Raw genomic sequence first — 21,987 nt, forward strand, 5'->3', positions numbered from 1 at the left:
TTACACACGGGTATTATATTGGCCCAACCTAGAGTGCGCCCTATAACTCCACGAGTTCAAATCTATATTATCCGAAGCAACCCCAAACACTCTTCGACCGTAATCATAATTATTGCCATCATAATCTGATCTAAATCCATTAGTTTTGGGAATTTGAAAACCGGCATGAAGTTGACAACCTCACAGTATTTGCTGAAAATCCCTTATCATTATTATAAGGTACTGCAAGATGAGGCCTTGACCTAGAGAGAATACTTAAGTTATTTGAGGGCTTGTGTTGCCCAGAAATAGAAAATATTAATGTTCTATTGTAGAGCGTTACCAAACCAGAAAAAAGCTTCACAGCATAATTTGCAATTTCTTCTGTCTCATATTTAACGAAGGCAAAACCTTTAGGTTTATCAGTTTTCCTATCATGAGGAATGTACAAGTTAATAACATGACCTGCTTGAATTAGAATATTATATAGCACGCGATCGCCTACTCTTTCATCTAAATTTCCCACATAAACACTGCAATTAGGGTTCTCACTCATGGTTGGGTTTGAACTTTATTGACAAATTAAATAACCAATAGAGAATTAGAATAAAGCAAAGACGAAGAAAATTTTTTTTACTCAAAATATGAGTTTACGAATGATATGTACAATTCTTTACTTGCATCTCTATTTATAATGAAACAAAACCTACTTTAATTAGAAAATGGAAAACCTATTCCTACATAATTTTGACTGCAATTTGTCTTGATATATATATATATATAAATTAAATAATTAAATTAATAAATACCAAATCCTAAGTTATTTGTTTTATTCATCACCGACTTCTAGATGGTTTAGTAATATGTTGGTATTCAGACTTGCTTTAGAGTTGAGAGCAACTTCCATACGAGTATGGCAAAGTACGAATTTAATATTACTAATAAGTTTTTCAATTTTATTCAAAAAAAAAAAAAGGACGCTAACCCCAATAAACAAATAGGAAAAAGAGACCAATATCTTTTTTTTTTTTTTTTTTTTTTTGGTTGCATTGCCCTAATGAAAACGGAACTAGACAAAAAAAATCTCTTTAACATATGTGATTTGACTTACATATGCCTTTCCTTAACCTTTTAAGGGCTCGTTTGGTTGGGAAACAACGTATTTTGGGATAAGTTATTCCGAGATTAGTTATTCCGAGATTAGTTATTTCATCCTCAATGTGGGATAAAATAAGGCTACAATCCCTGGATAACTAATCCCGAGAATAATTATTCTGGATTTTTATTCCAACCAAACATGTAATAAGAAGGCACTAAAATTTTATCCTGGGACAATTTTTGCTTATCCTTCACACCAAATGACCCCTTAGTTTTTTCATAGATAACCCTAATCAATGTTATTCTTTTTAAATATATTCCTGAGCAATCACAAAAATAAACATGTCCCTCGAACTAAAGGTGAAAGCCAAGTTATATTTGATTTTTTTGTTTAATTGTTTAAAGTATATTTGAACTTTTTTAATTGCTCAAGAGCATGTTTATCTTCTAAGAAATTACTATAGATTGTTGCATGTTTGCTACATGTAACTTAACCTGATGGTGTAAAAAAAAAAAAAACTTGACACCTTCACCGTATAAAGTTAAATCAAGAAATTAAGGGCCTGTTTGGCCATGAGAATTTTTCACTTTTTTCCAAAAAATTATTTCACTTTATTTGAAAATCAGTGTTTGGCGTTGAAAATTCCAAATACAACTTGAAGTTGTATTTGGAAAACAACTAAAATCTTGTTTTCACTTTTTTCATTTTCAATACACTCAAACAACCAAATATTTTTTGCAAAAACTATAACCAAACACAACTTCATCTTGAACTGCAACTCCAAAATTCTAAATATAGTGAAAAATATTTGGTTTTCATGGTCAAACGCCTACTAAGTATGTATATTGTTATTTTCTTACATCAGTTTTAATTTTTTTTAAAGTCATGAAGTGAAATTGTGACTCTGTAAGCCCTTTACAAAAGCAGGGTATTATCCGACAAATTCCATTCTTATAGTGATAGGTTCAATTTAAAGTATAATAAAGATTATGCTTTTTGCGCAATAAACTTATTTTAAATTTCAAAAGGAAAAACAACAAGAAAAGAGAAATAAACTTATTTTAAATTTCAAAAGAAAAAATAACAAGAAAAGAGAAAGAAAAACAGCACATCTTAAAGTTAAGAGATTCTTCTTTAGAAAATTTTAGTACCTTTTCCTTTCGAAATTCTCATATTTTTAATCAAATCAATTTGGATTATTTTAATTAGATTTTTTGGGAATAACACGTTGCTAATATTCTACTAACTTTTCATATAATGCTTCTGGAGATAAGAATGTTGGGTTTACGAAGATCAAAGTAAAGAAAAGTGATTCTCTTTCCCAAAACGAATCATAAAGCATGAAAAGTAGTGCTAACAACCCTTTTGAGATTTATCAGATTTTCCTTTTCTTGTTCTGCTTCTCTAAAACAAAATGAAAATGTTGATCCTCCTTTGCCATTTGCATAACTCATATTATCATAGTGTTACGTATCGTAATTCATAACACAAACTCATTTTGTGGGTCTTTACAATAGATAAGTACCTTTACATTTTAAACATAGAAATATTCATCAAATTCCAAAAGAAGTTTGTTACTATATAGAAAAAAGATATTTGGCAACAAAAAATTTTTTGTTGCCACAGATTGATTAGTGCTACAAAAAGTACTTTTGACAACAAAAAAAAATTATTGCATAAACTTTCTCAATCTGGCCTATATTGCAATTTATGTGCAACAACTTTTTTTTTTTTTTTTTTTTTTGTCAAAAGTACTTTTGCAACAATAATCAATACTATTGGAACAAAATTCATTCAACAATAAAACTAAGTTTTTGCCAAAGAGTATTAAACTTTTTGTTGTCATTTCTATACTTTCAAAGAGTATTAAACTTTTTGTTGTCATTTCTATACTTTCTTGTATTAGTGGCTGAGCCAAAACTTTAAGGGGATTAAAAAAAAAAAATTATGTCCAGTAAATTCAACAACTTATACATATTGGAAAAAAAAAAAAACCATTTTTACCATATTTACAGTGTATAATTTTTTAAAAAAGAGGGTTCAATTGACCCCCCTTGCATCCCTCTGGCTCCTCCTCCCTTGGCACCACTAACTGAGCGTCCTAGCGGAATGGTGGTACAAACGTGGGGGGGATTTAAATCATCGTTATAGTGAAATAGTTCAAATTAAAATTAAATAAAGAACAAAGGAATGGGAATATAAGACAAACTCAAGTCACAGCTAAGGATAGCAGCAGCTTCGACCAGTGCTCCCAGCCAATTTTTTGGTTATCAGGGTGACAGATGAAATATATAGTCATTTTTCGAAGCATACATTATCATATTTTTGTAAGGTTAACGGGATTCGGTGAACCCGTACCATTCACGTAGGTCCGCCTATGATTTTAACCCTTAAACTACTTTAATTAGTAGCATAATGCATAATAATTATTCTTCAATCACCAATTTGGTTAGTTACTTTATATTATGTTTGGCTTATTTCGTCGTGCTAATGCGGGTTACTTGTGATTGGTTTGAGTATGAACAATGACGTATCTCTCAAAGGAAATAAGAACTTCAAATTGTACAGTAGGATCTGAAGATTATTCTTTTCTTTGATTAGTTTTCAGAATTAATTAAATAGTTTATTTTTGTTATGAAATAATATAAATGCAAGACAAGAAATGTATTCAAAGAAGTTGAGCGAGAGAAACTTTATTTCTCTTGAAATTGATGTTCAAAATGAATTGATGTAACTTTCTATTTATAAAATAAAGGAAGCTGCTCAAAGCTTTTCCGGAAGCAGCTGGCATGCTGCATACACGAGCTACTTGTTTAATTGCACGCTTCTTCAGTAAATTGCTTCAAGCCTTTCCGTGAGATGCTTGCAAGCTTCTTGCTTAATTGCAAACATCTTCGAAACTGTTGCAATTCTTTCTAGAAGCGGCTTGTAAGCTGTCTGTCTGATTACTTAGCTTGAAAGTTACTTGATTGGTTGCAAGCTTCTTTAGGAAATTGTAGGAATGTTGAATGGACATCTCCCATTCAATGTGTTCATAATGATTCTTGAATTGTTTTAACTTTTTACAAATAATGAAATCGTCTCAAAATGATCATCCTACTTACATTTTTTTTTCATATAAAGTCACAAAATTATTTTTTATCATTATAAAATCACCAAACTTATAAACAGTCTCGTAAATTAACGATGACCGGAATTATGTCCTGATGCTTTACTCGATCGATTTCTCTATTCTTAATTTCCAGGAAAAGTCTTCCTTAATCCCCAAGTCATATGCTAAAAGAAAATGATTACGACTACTAAAATTTAGAATCTTACAAGAACATAATCATAGTGTCTTGGCTTTCTGATTAAAGCTCCCATATAAGCAAATAAAGCAAAAAAAAAAAAAAAAAAAAAAAAGTAAAAGAACATGGAATTTTGAACAAAGAAAAAAAGAAGAGGGGGAGAAAAGGCAAAGGTGAAAACAACAATACATTTACTTTTGATCTGTAAAAAACAAAATTTCACAAGGAAAGTTCATTTGGAGCAAGTTGTCTTTGAACAAAATTTGTGTTTCAATGAAAAGAAGGAAACCAACCCTTTTTTCTTTAATTCCCCAGTCTATAAAAGGGAAAAAATGAGAAAAAATGTCGGTGACATAATGAAATTAATCTCTCTTTTTGCTTTTTCATGAATTTTACCATCCTCAGATGCCAATGATTATCACAAAGACAGAGAGAATCTCACAGCTCAACTCAAGCAGAAGAAGAAAAAATAAATAAAAAAATCCTAAACAGCTTTATAAGTGTTTAAGTGCTTAGAAGCACCAACAAGCTTCTGTAACTGACAAATAGGCATCGTAACGGAATTTCACCTATAAAATCTGAAACTACATGACAATGGTTATTTTTCAAGAAAGGATTGATAAGTGGCCAGTGAACTCTATTTCTACGAACCTGAATTAGTTAGGCTTGTAGATTCCGGATACCAAAATTTGATGAAGTAATTCATAACCATGACAATTTTTCAATTACAAAAATTAAAAAATGGTTATTTGTAAATTTGACCCCTAACAACATATGGTTATAAATGAAATAAAACTATGATCAGTCTATTATTGATGTTCAATTGGTACATAGAAGTGACACATCATAGACTTTACCATGATAGTGTCATTATGCCATTCTTGGAGTAACCCCATCAACACTAATTCACTAATTATTCCTTTCTCCTAGCTACTAGGAGTTCCCAAAGTAAATTGAAGTATGGTTCAAGTCTCATTAATTATTGTCTTTGTGAAAAGGATACTACCTGGTTAGAAGCATAAAATTTTTATTACTTTTTCTGTGCATTGTGATGTGCTTGAATCATTCAGGGCAAGAACAGTAATAGAGAGGGTCCACTTCCACAAGTTCACTAAACATTTCTAGAAGGAACTGATGATGCATGTTTATTATCTAGTTATAATCATACGTATTAGCGTATCTTTCAAATCATTCAATAATAATGGTCTCCAGCATTGTGGTGATCCCTTTAGTCCTTTTTTGTGGAAAAAAAAGTATTCATATGATATGCACTTAAAGGCAGTGTCATATAAGTTTTACCGTTCAACCAAATCCAATATTTTCAATATAAAATTTTAATAAATCCTAAATCTTGAACTTGTAATTCTCAAAAGTATAATGAGTTTAATGGTAAGAACATAAAAACTAAACCCACTGAATTATTTTAAATTTTGAATTCACCTTTTGTTAATGCACTATAAATTGAGGCCAGCTTATGAATGCTCACTTACTGTATTACTTCGTAGTGATTCATATGAATTCATCTGTGACCAATATTATACAAAATAAAAATTAAAAGAACATATAAATATCTGAGATCGCCATGGTAGAAAAGGGAACAAAAAGAATCGTGGATGAAGAGAAGAAAACTAGCACTAAGGACCTGTATTGGAAGTTCTATTTACAAAACTTTAGTACAGGAAAATTGAGGGGTCAGGACTCTTTGACCTACTATTTGAAAAGAGAGAAAAAAAAAAAAAAAAAAAAAAAAAAACGACAACAACAACAAAGAAAAGTGAAGAAATTAAGTCATCTCATCAAACATAATAATATAACCTATTCTACTATAGTTCTTGAATTTTGGAAACAAATGCATTTGTCAACACTTTGAAGAATCCCAATATCATCATCAATTGACAAATCTCCACCACTCCCATATTGATCATCAATAGAGAGATTCAAATCCAAAGAAACACAAGGACTTGTAGTTTCTTCATATTTTTGCTTCACATTAGGTGAACAAGCTCTTGACTTAGAACCAAAATTCTCACAACTCAAAATAATAATAGCATCATCAAGACTCACTTCTTCACCATTTAAATTAGTAACTGATCCTCTTTCAATAGCCTTCTTGATTCCCCTTAGAGAAGAATAGTCAATTTCCTCCAAATCCTCTAAGTAGAAAACACAATGAGAATTAGAAGAAATTGCTTGAGCAAATTTATCAACGTAGCTCCAACACTGTTCATCTCTTGACCTTTTGTTCCTTAAATTAGAACAAAAATTGCTCATAGCAATCGACACGAAATTCGAGTATGATCCAAACACAATATTGGCCAATTCTCTAGCAATTTTTTCCTTGGCATGAACATCAGGACCTTGGAAAAATAGCCAAGTTTCTTCTTTTGCCTCATTAGTTAAAGATTTTTCTTTTCTTCTTATCATTCTGGACCTGCATTGCAATATTGTTGCAGCAATTTCTTGAATAATAATTTCCTTTTGCCATGGGACAATTACTTCCATTGCATTGGATAAAATGTTCAAGTTTTCAGAATTGAACTCTTTGAACTTTGGAACAGAACAGTCCGTCTCAATGATCAAATCACTTGAATTAGATGCAGAATTAGGGCTACTTGAAATTGTCTCACATGTTTTTCTATTGGCCCAAAATGGCAAATTGCATGTTGTACTATTCCACTTCTTGTGCAGATCTTTGACTGATACACAGTTCTGATTTTCAAAAGAAAAAAAATAGTTAGTTTTCTTGACAAAAGAGAAAGGAAAAGAAGAAGGAATTGCTTTGATACGTTGCTCGGACTCTCATAAAAATGTTGTCGCGTCCGTGTCGGATCCTTAAAAATGCACCACTTTTGGAGGATTCGACACACAGACATCGGCATTTTTGAAGTGCCGAGAGCAACATAGGTCATATGTGGAAAGCTAATAAAAGATTGGAAAATAACCTGATCATGATGATTATTTGAAGTAGTATAGTATTTTTTTTGCCTCTCATCTTTAAGCCATGAAGGTATATTTGACAATGTAGATTCACTATTACAATAGCAAGTCAGTTGCTTTTCCTCTCCACATGAGAATTCACCTTCAGATGTCTTACTTCTAAGTTCAATTTGTGTATCACTGTTTAGAAAATTCACAAATAAAAACGAATTATATGAGTTGATACAAACATTGCTATCAAGAAATTAAAAGCATGTAAGAAACTAGCTTTTGAGGAATACTTGTATAAATGTAATAAACTAAGGTATTGCTTTTGTTCTTTCTCTTTCTCTTTTTCACCACAAAATCATTGAGTTACTTTATCAAAAGAATTTCAAGAAACTAGCTTCTCAGTCTTTGGATCTATGTTGCACAACTCTTCCAAAAAAAAAAAAAAATGGTGTGTGTCGATCCTTCTAAAGTAGTGCATTTTTCAAGGATCTAGCACTGATATCACAATATTTTTGAAAATTCCGAGCAACATAACTTTGGATTAGGAGGCTATAAAAATCCAAGAACATTTAGAAAATACTGAACACATTATTTGCAAGTTGAAGTTTTGCGGCAATCATCTGTATTTGTAAATACTTAAATTTCAGTTCTTGGAATACTCGTAAAATACTGGAAACTCGTTTGAATGGTATTTCAAATGAAATAATGATTTTCATTCACAAAATTTAAATTCAATTTTTATTTTTCAAATGAAAACCATATCCTAAAACAACTTTAATTTTCAAATACATTTTTTTTTTCTAGCTTCAACCAAAACTAATTAAATGCCCAGTACAATCAGACTTCAATTGAAAAGCATGTCAAAACAATCCATTTTAATATGCATGATATCTAAACTATGACGGAAAAGATTATCCTTCCAATTAGGTAACTTTAATAGTAGTACTAAATTGAACTGTTTTACCTGTCAGGGTTGAGACTGAGGCCCAAACTTCCACCAGGTACGGTAACAGGATGCAGGCCCCAAACAGATTCCAATGAATTGTTACCACTTTTGCATCTCATGTAAGTTTGAAATGTTGCAATTCCCACAAGCCAAAATTTCTCAATTTCACCAAAACTACATACCAATCTCCCAATTTCCATAATCATGTGCTCCACAGAACAATAGTAGCTAATAATTCTCCTTTCCCCATTATTAGCTCTATAATCAGCAATCCATTTAAGATCACCTAAGTACAAAACAACTCCTTTTGCTACTAAACTCTTAATAAGACAAGTCAACTCTCCTATTCTCTGGTCAACTTCTTCTCTTTGGATATTACCAAAAGTTGAAAGTGGTAAGCTTATGAACTTAATTTCCTTCAAATCATCAGGCACATCTCTATTTTCAACTTTATTCATTACCCCTTTAATTACACCTTCTAAATTATCAACACATTCACTAACCATCACAATATTTCTCCTTCTTTTGTTTATTAAACTTTCCACTACACTCATCACATCCTCATCTTTAATTGGAAACGGACTTATTTTACTATTTTCTTTAGGCTTAGGAGAAGGATTATTCTGAGAGCAAAGTTCTAAAGAAACAACTTGTTCAACATTGGTTTTAACTTGAGTACTATCAAAACCAGCTTCCCTCATGACTCTACTAACACTAGGATCATCTAAAATAGAAATGATAAGTTGTTCAAGTTCTATTTTCACAGCTAAAAGAGGTTGTTGCTGATTCTCAATCGAGCCCCGCCTTTGGTGGGCTTGGGCTCGCTTGAAGGCAGCAACAAGCGCGTTAGAGATGGAAGGATACTGAGAATGATGATGATGATGATGATATTGTTGGCCCAATAACATGGGACTAGAAGACGAAGCAGGAAGACGATTGAGTGCCACGTTGAAGCAAAGCTCTAGGGCTTTGCATTGGAGAGGATGAGAATGAGATTGAAGGCAAGCTGTTTTGAATATGCCATTTGAAGAAGAGAGCATGTTGCTTGCTACATGGAGGGGTGTTACTTGGCCATGGCCGCGCCGTTTCGCAAGTGTAACAGCTTGTTTGACAACACTTGTTGCTTCTATTGTTAGAGCTTGTTGTATCGTGCAGCCTCCTGTTCTCATATTTTTGATGAATATTCAGTTTCAAAGAAGGATGAAAGAATTAGGAAAGTTGTAGGATTAAGGGAGTGAAAATAATCTTGCTTTCATGTGTACTAGGTTAGGAGTTGCAAAAAACAGAAAGTAGCTAGAAGAAACTAAGATAGTTTGTGATGTGGTTGAGTGGAATTGAAGAAGAGATCCAAGAACTCAAGAAAACCCTAATAAGAAGCCTTTGCAAAGTTATACCAAAGGTGAAATCTATTCTAGGATTGTGTAGAGAGAGAAGAACATAGTGGAAGTAATATAAGGAGGAGGGGATTTTATATGTATATGTTTTTCATGACTTTTTAGTTATATATATGCATCTCTAGCGTAAGGAATATTTTCACTATCAGGTCATATTTACCTGTCATAACATGTAATATGCCTTAAGATTATCCCACATATTAAGGAAATTTATCTGTAAATATCTGTTGAATGCTATAATACAATCAATGTTCTCTATAACGGCATCATTTCAACAGATATTTTTTGATTGCTATAGCAAAATGTTCTTATAGAAGATATATAATATTACATAATATGAAAAATCGGTTCTCAAAAACTTGAGAGTTATAGTGAAACATTGTTATAGATGATTGTTATTAAGAGATTTTACTGTGATATAAAAAATTGCTTACCCTGATAATGTCATTATTTTCTTTTCAAGTGAGAGATTGATGTGTGTGTGTGTGTGTGTGTGTGTGTGTGTTGGGCGAGGGGGGGGGGGGGGGGAGGAGGTGGCTGTTCTTTTCTTGTAAGTGAGGCAAAATTTTGTAGTGGAAAGTGGAATGCATGTGCTGACAGGGAGGAGGAATTGTACCAGTATTAAAGGCAATTCAGCTTTACCTCTTTATTTAGTAGAATATGTAAACCAAAAAATTAAATCTACTTTTAGTACATGGAATGTGGAAGTGGAACTCTCCCTTTCATGCAATTATTATATTAGTCTCTAGCTATTGATAATTCATAAAAGGTGATAGTACTATACTATTGGATATATATCAACGCATATATTTTACATTTGGAACAGCAAATCTTGGTCTCTGATCGTACCTCAATTCTTAGTGGTCATAACATTTGTGACATGCATCTAGAGAAAAAGGTACAAGAGGACTAAATTGGGACTAGCTAGACTAGACATTACTTTAACTCAAAAGACGGAAATTCCTCCAAACCTCTCCCATCTAAAAAGCAAAAAAGAATATAATCAATTTCTAAAAGAAATGCTTTACAAAATCTATATGTTAACTTTTTGAAAAATATTACTCCTCTGTGTTCCTTTGTCCAATTTTATGTAACAATCTTTTATTTTTAGTCTGTATATTTGGGAACTTCTAAACTTCCAATTTTACTCTTTATGACATGAATTTAAGAGCCAAACAAATGTTTATGATATGTTTTAATTCACAAATTTTAAACTTTTTTCTTTCTTTCTTAAATTTCGTGTCAAGCCAAACGATATCATCATATAAAATGAGATGAAGTGAGCATGTAACTCTGAGGTTAGTTTCTTGAGTTAGTAATTAGAGTGTAATTTAGCATCTAGTTGAAAAGGATTAAACATGTGACTGCTGCATGTAATGGAGAGAAAATGAGGAGAAATTAGAAGGGGGTACGTGTCTGAGGGAATCAGCTAATTCTGGAGTACGATTTTCTTCCTAACTTAAAGAATAAAGGGCCTCAATATAGTAATTGACTACTTATTACATGGACATACATGTCTAATAATGTAAGCTTCAAGCTCTTTATGCATGGGGATTATGATAACTCAGGAGAACACTTTCAATTCCCTCCCTACAATATCTATAGTTTATGGGTCGAATTTTTTTATAACGACGTTGTTTCTTCGGATATTTTTTTTACTGTTGTAGCGAAATTTTGTTACAAAGAACATACATATAATATAACATAACACGAAAATCGATTCCAAAGAAAACTTGACTGTTATAGAGAAATATTATTATATAGAATGACTGTTATAAAAACGTCTGATATTTGACTGTACATCAACTATAAATATGTATTTCAGGTCTCATTCCTGTTGGGATCGAAATCAGAGGGTGTCATGCTGAAGCTAATAGCCTACACATGAAAACTAAAATAAAAGCATAAACTATTGAGAGAATAATCTCCCCTAAACAAAACTCTTTAAGGACTACATTATGGATGCTATTGTATGTTCAATTGATAGAAGAGCAAAACTTCTCTTCCAAGGAAAGAGATAAATATGGTAAAGTACTTTTCCACAAAAGAAATTCTGTTTGAAGTAAAACACAATTATGATAAAATTCAAATAAGATAGGAAATTGAGGACAAACCCTAACAAATCTCCCTTTGGCCTGAATTTTCTGGCAAAATAATCTTGATCCTCTTTCACATAGTCTTCATCACTTCTGCTTGCCATGATTAAAAATATTATGATTTAAAAATTCAGGACAAACCCTAACAATTCCTTCATTTAAAATTACAACATCTGAATTTTGGACCCGATCGAACGTCTACCCGAAAATGTAGTTGGTTAAGGCTCATTATTCCTTTTGAGTTTTCCTCTTAACTAAAATGATCTCATATGGAATTTTTGTTCAACTTTTATCTTTCAGCAACTTCTTTAATTACTTACAATTTAATCTTTTTAGTTAAAATATCTAATCAAATAACAATCATCGACCACGTAACTATCATGTATTAATTTTGATATTGGTCCAATGGATAATTTGTGTTTGGTTTTCTTCTCTTTACGTTTATAAGGAAGTTTGTGGGGGCAATTTTCACTTTTGTCTTGGACCATGGGCTTGATTTTTCAGCGTGAGATATATCATATAAAGTAGAGCTATATTCCACTTCGAATCCACCGCATATACCTTTGCTAAAACCGATGAAAGAAGCAAAATCTAACAAATAAACTAAGATAAAATGTATTAGCACTATGTATTTCTTGTACACAATTAACAAGAGATCTCCTATAAATCCCTAAATCATCTTTTATCATTCTGGTAGAATGCTTTTAGTCTCTCCAACCCTAAAGTAATTCTCAGAAGGGCCTTTTTTTGGTAAAATATAAACTCCCCAAGAAAAAGAGTCTCTTCTAGTTCTCTGTTTCCTTTTTTGTGGTTTTTTTGCTACATACCCTTTTGAGAGTGACTTGTGGGATCTCAAGAAAACCCAAAAAATGTCTTGTGTATATATGGGGTCCCTAGAAGAATGTTAGCGTTTCAAATGACTTGACATAAATTGACCTTGTCATGAATGTGGAATATTGTCTCCAAATTCCAGCCTGTGCCTTTGTTCCTCTTTGTTTGAGCAATCTATACAAATTAGAGAATATTATTCTCCTTGTTTCAATTTATATCTCTTATTTTAGTTGTTTTCAAAGAATGTTACACATTTAGTAATTCTTTACAACATCTCACGTGGTATATTTAAAACCATAAGATTTAAAGAACATTTTGCTACATTATACGATACATCTTTAATTTAAGATTACAAAATTCAACAAAATAAAGTTACCTTCTTAATTAAGCTAAGTCACATGTAATAAATAGGACATAGAACTACTCTTCTCTTTAGCTCATTATTATAGTTTAGATCTCCATAGTCAACACCTATAAATTTCCCTTCGCTCTCACCCCGGACCCCTTACTTCCATTTCACTTTATATGGCGTGTTTAATTAGGGATAGAGTTTAATACAGAAAAAAGACTTTTTTTTTATGTATATGAAACATGTCATGTAATTTATATGACTTAAACAAAGCATGTTATTAATTAGAGGGAAAATGTGAAATATAAAGTGTAGAAATTTCAAATATAGAAAGGTACCATAATAAAATGTAAATGAGTATTTAAAGCAAAAAGGGCCTGGCAACTTCATGACTTCATTCATGCACATATGCATGAAATTAAAGCCATTTTTCTTTTTCTTGTTTTTTCCCCTGGACCTTGGCTCATCGCAGCTATCTCAGTGAATTGAAGGCCATTGAGGGAAAGTAAAAGTATAAGGAAACAGAAACTTTACTAGATTAGTAAATGGTCCAAAGCTGATCGAAGAAAAATTTGTCTTCTTTCAAGAGGATCAGCTAATATGCCATATTTCATATAGTCAAAAAAGCTTTATAGTCTCCCTCCCTCTTTGGTGGCCTAAAAAGACATTCAAAGGTTGTTTGAATGAAAGTGATAAAGAGCATAGTACTCCTGGAAGCTACAAAAAGGAGTGTTTGAATGAAAGCAAGCAACTTTTTTTAATTAAGCACACACAAACAAATATCACCCATACAGAGATGTACTATAAGATTCATCTCTCAATCACAAACTGTTAAAAGTTGTTTTAATTATTTATATTGATAAACCGACTGTTATTAAAAGTCACCCCAACAACATGTTGGTAGTTTTGGGTTAAGAAAAACCCAAAATAATAAATAGATATGACATGATATTGTCTGTTTTAGGTCAAGCCCACATGATTTTTACCCTAAAAGGTGTCACATCATTAAGAATTTCCCTACACATTATATGTAATTTTTTTTTCCTTTTCAGCTACTAATATAAAACTTTGTTCGCCTTGTTAACATGTCATAGTTCTTTTAAGTTGGGCCCCTTTGAGATCTGTTAGGCCAAATATAGCTAGCTGGACCTTATCTTTTCATTATTATTTTGTTATTTCTTAGTTACGTCCATGTTTGATGCCTAAGAATACTGCACATTAGACCTACTTTGGACTCACCTATGTTATATAAACTAGCTAGTAAGAAACCTGAGTTAATCTCCGAGAGGGAGATCCGTTTTTTAATAGTTCTTTTTTTTTTTTTTCTTTCTTTTTTTTTTTTTTTTGGTAAAAAGAAAGATTTAATGATCACCACACAAATTAAACAAGTACAAATTAAAATTCCTACTCTACTTCTGAAACCTCAGCATTCCTTGGTCTCAGTACATATCAATAACAAATAAGTAAACTATCTATCTATCTATGTATTCTGATATAGCCTGTCTATCCATTGCCTTCCATATCTGCATTCCTTCCTCTTCTTTTTGCTATTCACCCTTATATACACCCCTTGTTTTATCATGTCACACACTAGTCTAGGCATTGGCACTGTCATTTGCCATACTGCTACATTCCTTGCCTTCCAGATGCGATATACCAAAGCGACTAGTACTGACAAATTCCGTGCAGTTTTATTATAGTTCATTACAAATATTCTTTTAGTCAATATGATCCTAACTTTTACAAAAATCGATTAAAAAAAATATAATATAAAATATTGATAACTAAAATGTAAGAGATCTTTGTAGAGATCATAATAGTCTATTGAAACTATAACTGCTTATAAGAGATCATTTTCCCACGCTGTTTAATGATATTTGAAAAATTGGCCTAAACGAAAATGAAGCGTTTTGTGCCATGTACAGTAACAGTACTACTACTAATAAAACCCAACTGAACTGGGATGAAAACAATATTTTGTTCCTGGAATTCAGGAAAAAGATCAAAAATAAAAATAACAAGAGATATGTTTCACAAAACGTCTTCAAAATATTCTCTCCAAAAAGTGATCCAAATTAACGTTCAATTTTCCTACAATCGTTCTCAGTAGTATGCATAGAATAATCTATGCCTATATGGATTTGTTTGTGAATTAGATTGCTTTTGAAACCACATAGCCAAGACGCGCAGTGTAGCTCAGAAGTACAAAAATGAACAGCGCTTTAGAATATATATAATACCGTATTTTGCTTTTAGTTATGCTTTAGGCCCTGTTTGTCCATAGATACCAAAAAAAAATTCACTTTTTTTAGAATTTTGGAGTTGGAGTTGTGTTTGGCCATAGTTTTCGAAATTTTAGTTTTTGGTGAAATGTAGTTGTAAAAAAGTGAAAAAAATTTGAAAAACAAGTTTTTTGAGTTTTTGGTATTCCGGAATACAACTTCAAGTTGTATTCGGAATTCTCATGGTCAAACGTTGATTCCGGAAAAAAGTGAAAAAAAAATCCGAAATAAAGTGAATAATTCTTATGGCCAAACGGGGGCTTAATCTCAGAGAACTTTACTTAGCTTGAACCAAAAGAAAAAAGAACCCAGAACTACTTCTAATAATTACTGCTTGTACTTCAGTAAGAAGATTTCTCTTAAAAGGTTGTAATTTTAATTTAACTCTAAAGATTAGTTAAATTGACTCTCGAAAAATTAAATGAGATAAGTATTTTGGGACGAAGTATAGGTACTGAAGCCAAGCCAGATTTTGAACTTTATGGGTTCTAAATTTTTGAATAGTGATATTAACTGTTAGCCCTCCACCAATAGGTGTATATATATATATATATATATATATATATATTAATTGTTAGTAATTGGATTCTTAATTTAATTTTATACTTAATACAAATACAACATTTAAACTAAAGCTATTAAGTTCGACCAAACTCCTACCTAACCTTCTAGCTCGCCAGTTACCACTAAGTGTAAGATACATGTGCTTTGGCGCGTATTTGTAGTTGGGTTTGGTTTAAATTTTGAAAATGTAGCTTCCCCGTATATGCATATGGATTTATCTTGTGTGACACTGATAGAGTGATAGTGTAAACAAAATTTACGTAATAACAGATTATTTATCTTATTTTCTTAATTAGTAGTAGTAGTTCTACTCATTTTAAATAGTTACAGATGTAATTACATTTTAAGGTATTATAGTATATTGAAGTTAAAGAATATGGATGGTGGGGAAGAGTTAAAGGTGAGAAGCGGGAAAAGTTGATCCAATTTTGACATGACAGCCTTCATATATAACGTTAAAGTTGATGGAATTGCGTATTACATGCTGCTTTTTCCAAAAAGGGTTTTGATCATGTTAATTTTTTCACCCATCATTTTGTAGTGTATAATAATGAAAATATAATTAAATGGCAACAGTTGGCTCTTATACCGTGCAATCATCTCTAGAGAATGTTCCCAATTTGGGAAAATACATAAATGCCCCCCCAACATATACTCGGATTAAGCCAGTTATCCGGTTTGAACCAGACCGGACCGTTAACTGGTTAATAAACCGGCCTGTTTCCGGTTTAAAAATCGGAACCGGCCACCGGTTCCGGTTTACCGGTTAAAAAATCAAAACCGGACCGGTCCGTTTCGAAACTGTCCAAAATCTTTTTTTTTTTTTTTTTTTGTATAATATATATATATTATAGTATTTATTAGTATATTATAGGTATATTTACATATGTTACATAAGTTTATAAGTAAAGTTTATATATTTACTGACTAACAGCAATATAGCATATACGTGTATATATATATATAAGTTATATAACCTAAGTATATTGATATATATAAGTATATTCTTAGTATATTTTAGGTATATATAGTATAACTTAAGCATATAACTTAATATATATATATATATATATATATATATATATATATATATATATATATATATATATGTATACTATATATACTTATAACTTATATATATACGTTTAAGTTATATGTATACTATATATACTTATAACTTATATATACATATATGTTTAAGTTATATGTATACTTATAACTTATATATTATAACTTAAGTTATTTATAGCTTAAGTTTTTTCTAAGTTTATAAATTCGTATTTTATAAATTAAGTATATTTATATTATAAGTATATTCTTAGTATATTTTAGTTATTTTTCAAGTATATAACTTTCTAGTTTTTAATTTAAGTAGTTGTATATTATAAGTATATTCTTAGTATATTTTAGCTATATTCCTAACTTAATATAAGTGAAAATATGAACACAAATAAATAGAAGAAATCTCAATGAGCCATATATTTTATTCATTCTTGGATAACATTTATTTGCAAGATGTAGTTTTTTTTAACTTGCAAATAATGCATGAGTTGCAAAAAAATAGTAGAATAATAAAATCACCAATTGTCAATCATTTGGTTAATTTCCCCCATATCATATTCGGTCATGGAGGTATCTTCAAAGTCTTCCATTTGGTCCGCTCCACTTGCTATCAAATCTTCAATCTCTTCCTCTTCGCCTTCCACCGCTTGTAAGTTTTGGTTGCGTCGCTCCGATCTAATCCAATCGCCAATGCACACTAGTACTTGCAAGCTAAATCCGGATAATGAGTGTCTATGGTCTCCAATTTGTTGTCTTCCTTGGCTAAATGCACTCTCCGAAGCCACGGTTGATATTTGAACCGTAAGGATATCTCGAGCCATTCTTAAAAGTATCGGATAACTTGCCTTGTATTTCTTCCACCATGCTAAGACGTCCAAATCATCTAGTTCCTTGATATCCACATTTGGCTGCATCAAATAAAAGCGATATTCATCAAAGTTTGCATTATGAGAAGGAGTTGGATGTGAATGTAAAACTTTTAAATGCGACAAACCCGACAAGCCCTTTTTGCTACTTTTAGAAGTAGTAGGGCGTGGGGCAACGGGTGTAGCATTTTATTCCAAATTAGAATAATGACTAAAAACTTTTCCAAACTCGAAATCAATCGCGAGCTCGGCATCAGCTAAAGATGGTTCAACTTCCTCTTCAATTTCTAAAAAGGTATAAATTTGACCAACCAATGCTCTAGTATGAGACATTTTTAAACAAGGATTTAAAAGAGAACCCGATATAAATAAAGTTGGGATGGGAAAAAAATACTTCTTAAATTTTGTTGTCACATTAAAAATAGCCGCTTGATAACCGGATTTATTTTTATACTCTTGTAAAACTCTAGCTATTTCCGCTAAGTAGGCTAAAATTCCGGTTACCGTGGGATAGAATTGTTTAGAAAAAGCAAGAGTTGCATTATAAAAAATTTCTAAGAGTTCAACACATTTCTTAACATCTTCCCAATCCATAAAATTTAACCAATAATCATTATTAATATTATATTTGTTGTGAACTTGTTGTATGGGAATCCTATACTCATATGCTTGTGTATGTGATTGTGCAGGACCTGTATCTCCTATGGAATTTTCGGGGGCTTGTGTTTCATCATCATCATCATCATCAATTTCATTAAAAGTGTCGGTATAATGTTGTTGCATTGCCTCATGATCTAAAAGTGGATTATTTCCACCAACATCAATACCTAAATTAGGTGTTTCTTCCACAAATGTTTTCTCATTAAACCCACCCCTAACAATACCACTACTACCGGGACCACGTCTAAATCTCTTCGCCATCATTAAATAGAATTAATTTAAATCACACTCAAATAAATCACAAGAAAATAAATTGCAACAAATTAAATTGCTAGAATTAAATTGCGTAAATTAAATTGCGTAAATTAAATTGCGAAAAATAAAGATAGAGTTGGAACGAAGGTACCAAATTGCCGGACTAATTTCCAACAAAGTGAAGGCGGCTAGCAAATCCACCAAAGCTACTTCGGATTGTTGCAAAATCACCAACTCCACCAACAATATTATAATTGCAAAATTAATAATTGAAACTATAATAAGATTTTATAATATTCAATTGAGAGAAATTTAAAGTGGCTAATTGTTACAAAGTAACTATAATTGAGAGATTGAGAGAAAGAGAAGAGTGAATTGGTGTGGATTAAAATGGAAATGGAGAGGGGTTTATATAGGGGTGGGGGATGGGTTAAAGTGTTAAAAAAAAAAAGTTTGGGGGGTTGGGGGGCCAAAATGGGGGTTTGGAACCGGTTGACAACGACCATTTTTGCAAATGGACCGTTGGCCAACTGTCCAGCCCACAGCCCAACGGCTACATTTTAAAAAAAAAAAAAAATTAATTCGACCGGTTTAACCGGTTCCGGTCCCAAAAAAATCGAAACCAGACCGGTATTTATTAAACGGTTGACCGGAACCGGTTTATTGGTCCGGTTACCGGTTTGAACCAATTAACCCGAACCGGTTGACGGGCTTAACTCGGATTAATTACGACACACCCAACCTTTGCGGGCGACCGGTTACCCCCCTCGCCTTATTTTTTTTAGTATTTTTGTGGCCTTTTAGGCTGACGTGGCACCAAAAAAATTTAACGCCCAGTTGCACAGTGGAGAGTGTTGCACACTTTCCGCCACATCGGCGACACGCCAGTGCCACATTGGTGCTACTTTTCCTTTCTTTTTTTTCATTTGATTTTTCTTTTATTAATTATATTTACACTAATTAACCATTAAACCGTCCACTAATTTTATCTTCTTCATCACTAAACCCTTCCTCTTCTCCTTCTACTTCTTCTTCTTCATTTCAAGAAATCAATCAACCCATATTCTTCCTCCATTAACACACACATTCAACCTATTTTCTTCCTCCATTAACACACACACACACATTCAACCCATTTTCTTCCTCCATCAACACACACACATTCAATTTCTTTCATCAATCATAAATATTTTTTCAAGAAATTAACCAACCAATTTTCTTCCTCCATTAACACACACACATTCAACTCATTTTCTTCCTCCATTAATGCACACACATTCAACCCATTTTCTTCCTCCATTAACATACACACATTCAACCCATTTTCTTCCTCCATTAACACACACACATTCAACCCATTTTCTTCCTCCATTAACACATACATTCAATTTAATCATCAATCATAAAGAGCTTATTTTCAAGAATCATTCAACCCATTTTCTTCTTCCATTAACACACACATTCAATTTCATCATAAACCCCCCTTCTTCTTCTTCTTCTTCTTCTTCTTCATTTCAGGCCGCCGCACCCCCCCTCCCCCCTCCCCCCAAAAAAAAATTGAGATTTTACGGATATAGCAAAGAAACAAAACCAAATACTCAAAGTTAATTTTCTTCTCTTGATCAACAAGAATCCCAACACATACACCTGCAAGACCCAGCAACACCAACAAACATAAATCCTAGTTTCTCCCCCCAATCTGACTTCTTTTTCGATTTCCCATAAGATTTATTGTGCTTTTTATCGTTGCTTTTATCGTGGTTAGAGTGTTTACTCTCTAAGGTTGTCGTTTTCGGAGAAAAATGCACAGATTTTGGAGGTGGTGCTGACATGGCGGTGGTGTGGTGATAATGGTGGTGATAAAGGACTCACATTTTGCTGAGATAGAGGACTCACATTTAGCATTTGGATTGGTCTCCAACTAAGCTAAATCTTCTCCAAAATCAATAAAGATTTAAGCTTTAACAATTGGGCATAAAGAATTAGGGTTTGAAAAATTGCAATTAGTAGCTTTAACAATTGAAATGTGGAGGAAAGGGAGGGTGGGGGTGGGTGAGAGGATAAAATATAAATAAATTTTTAAAAACTATTTTTACTGCCCTCACTTGCTATTTTTAAATTATAATTTTTTTTTTGGTGCCATGTCAGCCTAAAAGGCCACAGAAATACTGAAAAAATAAGGCCAGGGGGTAATAGGTTGCCCACAAAGGTTGGGTGTGTCATAATTAATCTGAGTATACGTTGGGGGGGGGGGGGGGGGTATTTATGTATTTTCCCTTCCCTTGTTCTTGCTTTCATTGTGCTTAATTTTTTTTTTTTAATTTTTTTTTTTTTTAGGTTTTTGTTTGTGGGGGAAAGGGTGGGGGTGAGGGTAGGGGGAGTGGGTAAATAGGACTAGGGGTGGGAATCGGTTCTTCGGTTCTGTTTTATCAAACTTCGGTTCGGCTATTTCGGTTTCGATTTTTTGAAGGTGGACACCGAACGCCGAAACAAATTAGTTTGGTTCGGTTCTTTCAGTTTCGGTTTTTTGAAGTTCGGTTTAGGTTTTTTTCATTCGATTTTTTTTAATATGATATTAGAAGCGATCCCATTTACACTAATTCATAATCTCAAAAGCAATAAAACATAAAACTGATAAATTAAAATCAAACAAATGGGATACACAAGAATAGAAAATCATAACCATGATATAGGATTACTAGGTGTTATATATATACAGTAAGTATAACTAAGAAAACACATAAAGGACATACATTAATCCTAAAGACACATCCTAGTCACCTTCCTTTGTGAAGGATATTTGATTTTCTCAACTGAAGTGGAAAATTAGGAATACAAAAGCAAAAGAGGGCTTGTTACAATTGGATTTTTTTGGGCTTAAACTTAATGGGCCTGGACTACTTTAATCTTTTTGGGTAATGTATTAAATTTCGGTTTAAACCGAAGAACCGAAACTCTAAAAACCGAACACCGAAGTTTCTGAAAACGTAAACCATAAAGTGTTCGAGTTTATTGAAATATTCCGATGAACCTCCGCTCGAAAAAAAATTATTAACTAATATTATACCATTGAGCAGCGAGCTTAGCGAAATTTTTTATTAATAATGAAAATAACGAAATCAATTACAAAATGAATAAATACGCTTTGCAAGAGTAAAAAACTATAATCAACCTAAGAGTATCTCTACTCTAAGTTGATTTCACAGAATATGGTCCAACCAAGTAATGGAAAAATAATTAAAACTACTAAGAAAAAATTGGTTCGAGTAGCCTTTACATCAATGCAGCTCCTAATTTCTCCAAGCTCTCACCAAATGTGGGAGAATATACTTGTCAAGAAGAGAATAAACTATAGTGGACTTTCGGTTCTTCGGTTCGATTTTATCAAA

At 32.2% G+C, this 21,987-nt stretch overlaps 2 protein-coding genes across 2 annotated transcripts; both read right to left on the bottom strand.

Annotated features, from left to right (window-relative positions):
- On the bottom strand, positions 1 to 535 carry LOC132050784 (uncharacterized). Its single transcript, XM_059442142.1, has 2 exons — positions 162 to 535; positions 1 to 130 (listed from the first exon to the last, which is right to left on the bottom strand). The coding sequence occupies exons 1-2, from the start codon at positions 533 to 535 to the stop codon at positions 1 to 3; spliced, it is 504 nt and encodes a 167-aa protein (XP_059298125.1).
- A 5,444-nt stretch (positions 536 to 5,979) lies between these two features.
- Positions 5,980 to 9,709, bottom strand: LOC132049422 (protein SMAX1-LIKE 3-like). Its single transcript, XM_059440219.1, has 3 exons — positions 8,258 to 9,709; positions 7,308 to 7,482; positions 5,980 to 7,074 (listed from the first exon to the last, which is right to left on the bottom strand). Exons 1-3 carry the CDS (start codon positions 9,406 to 9,408, stop codon positions 6,181 to 6,183), a joined length of 2,220 nt encoding a protein of 739 aa, XP_059296202.1. The 5' UTR covers positions 9,409 to 9,709; the 3' UTR covers positions 5,980 to 6,180.
- Between the last annotated feature and the right edge of the window lie 12,278 nt (positions 9,710 to 21,987).

This window comes from Lycium ferocissimum, chromosome 3, assembly GCF_029784015.1.
Source record: "Lycium ferocissimum isolate CSIRO_LF1 chromosome 3, AGI_CSIRO_Lferr_CH_V1, whole genome shotgun sequence".
Lineage (NCBI taxonomy): Eukaryota > Viridiplantae > Streptophyta > Magnoliopsida > Solanales > Solanaceae > Lycium > Lycium ferocissimum.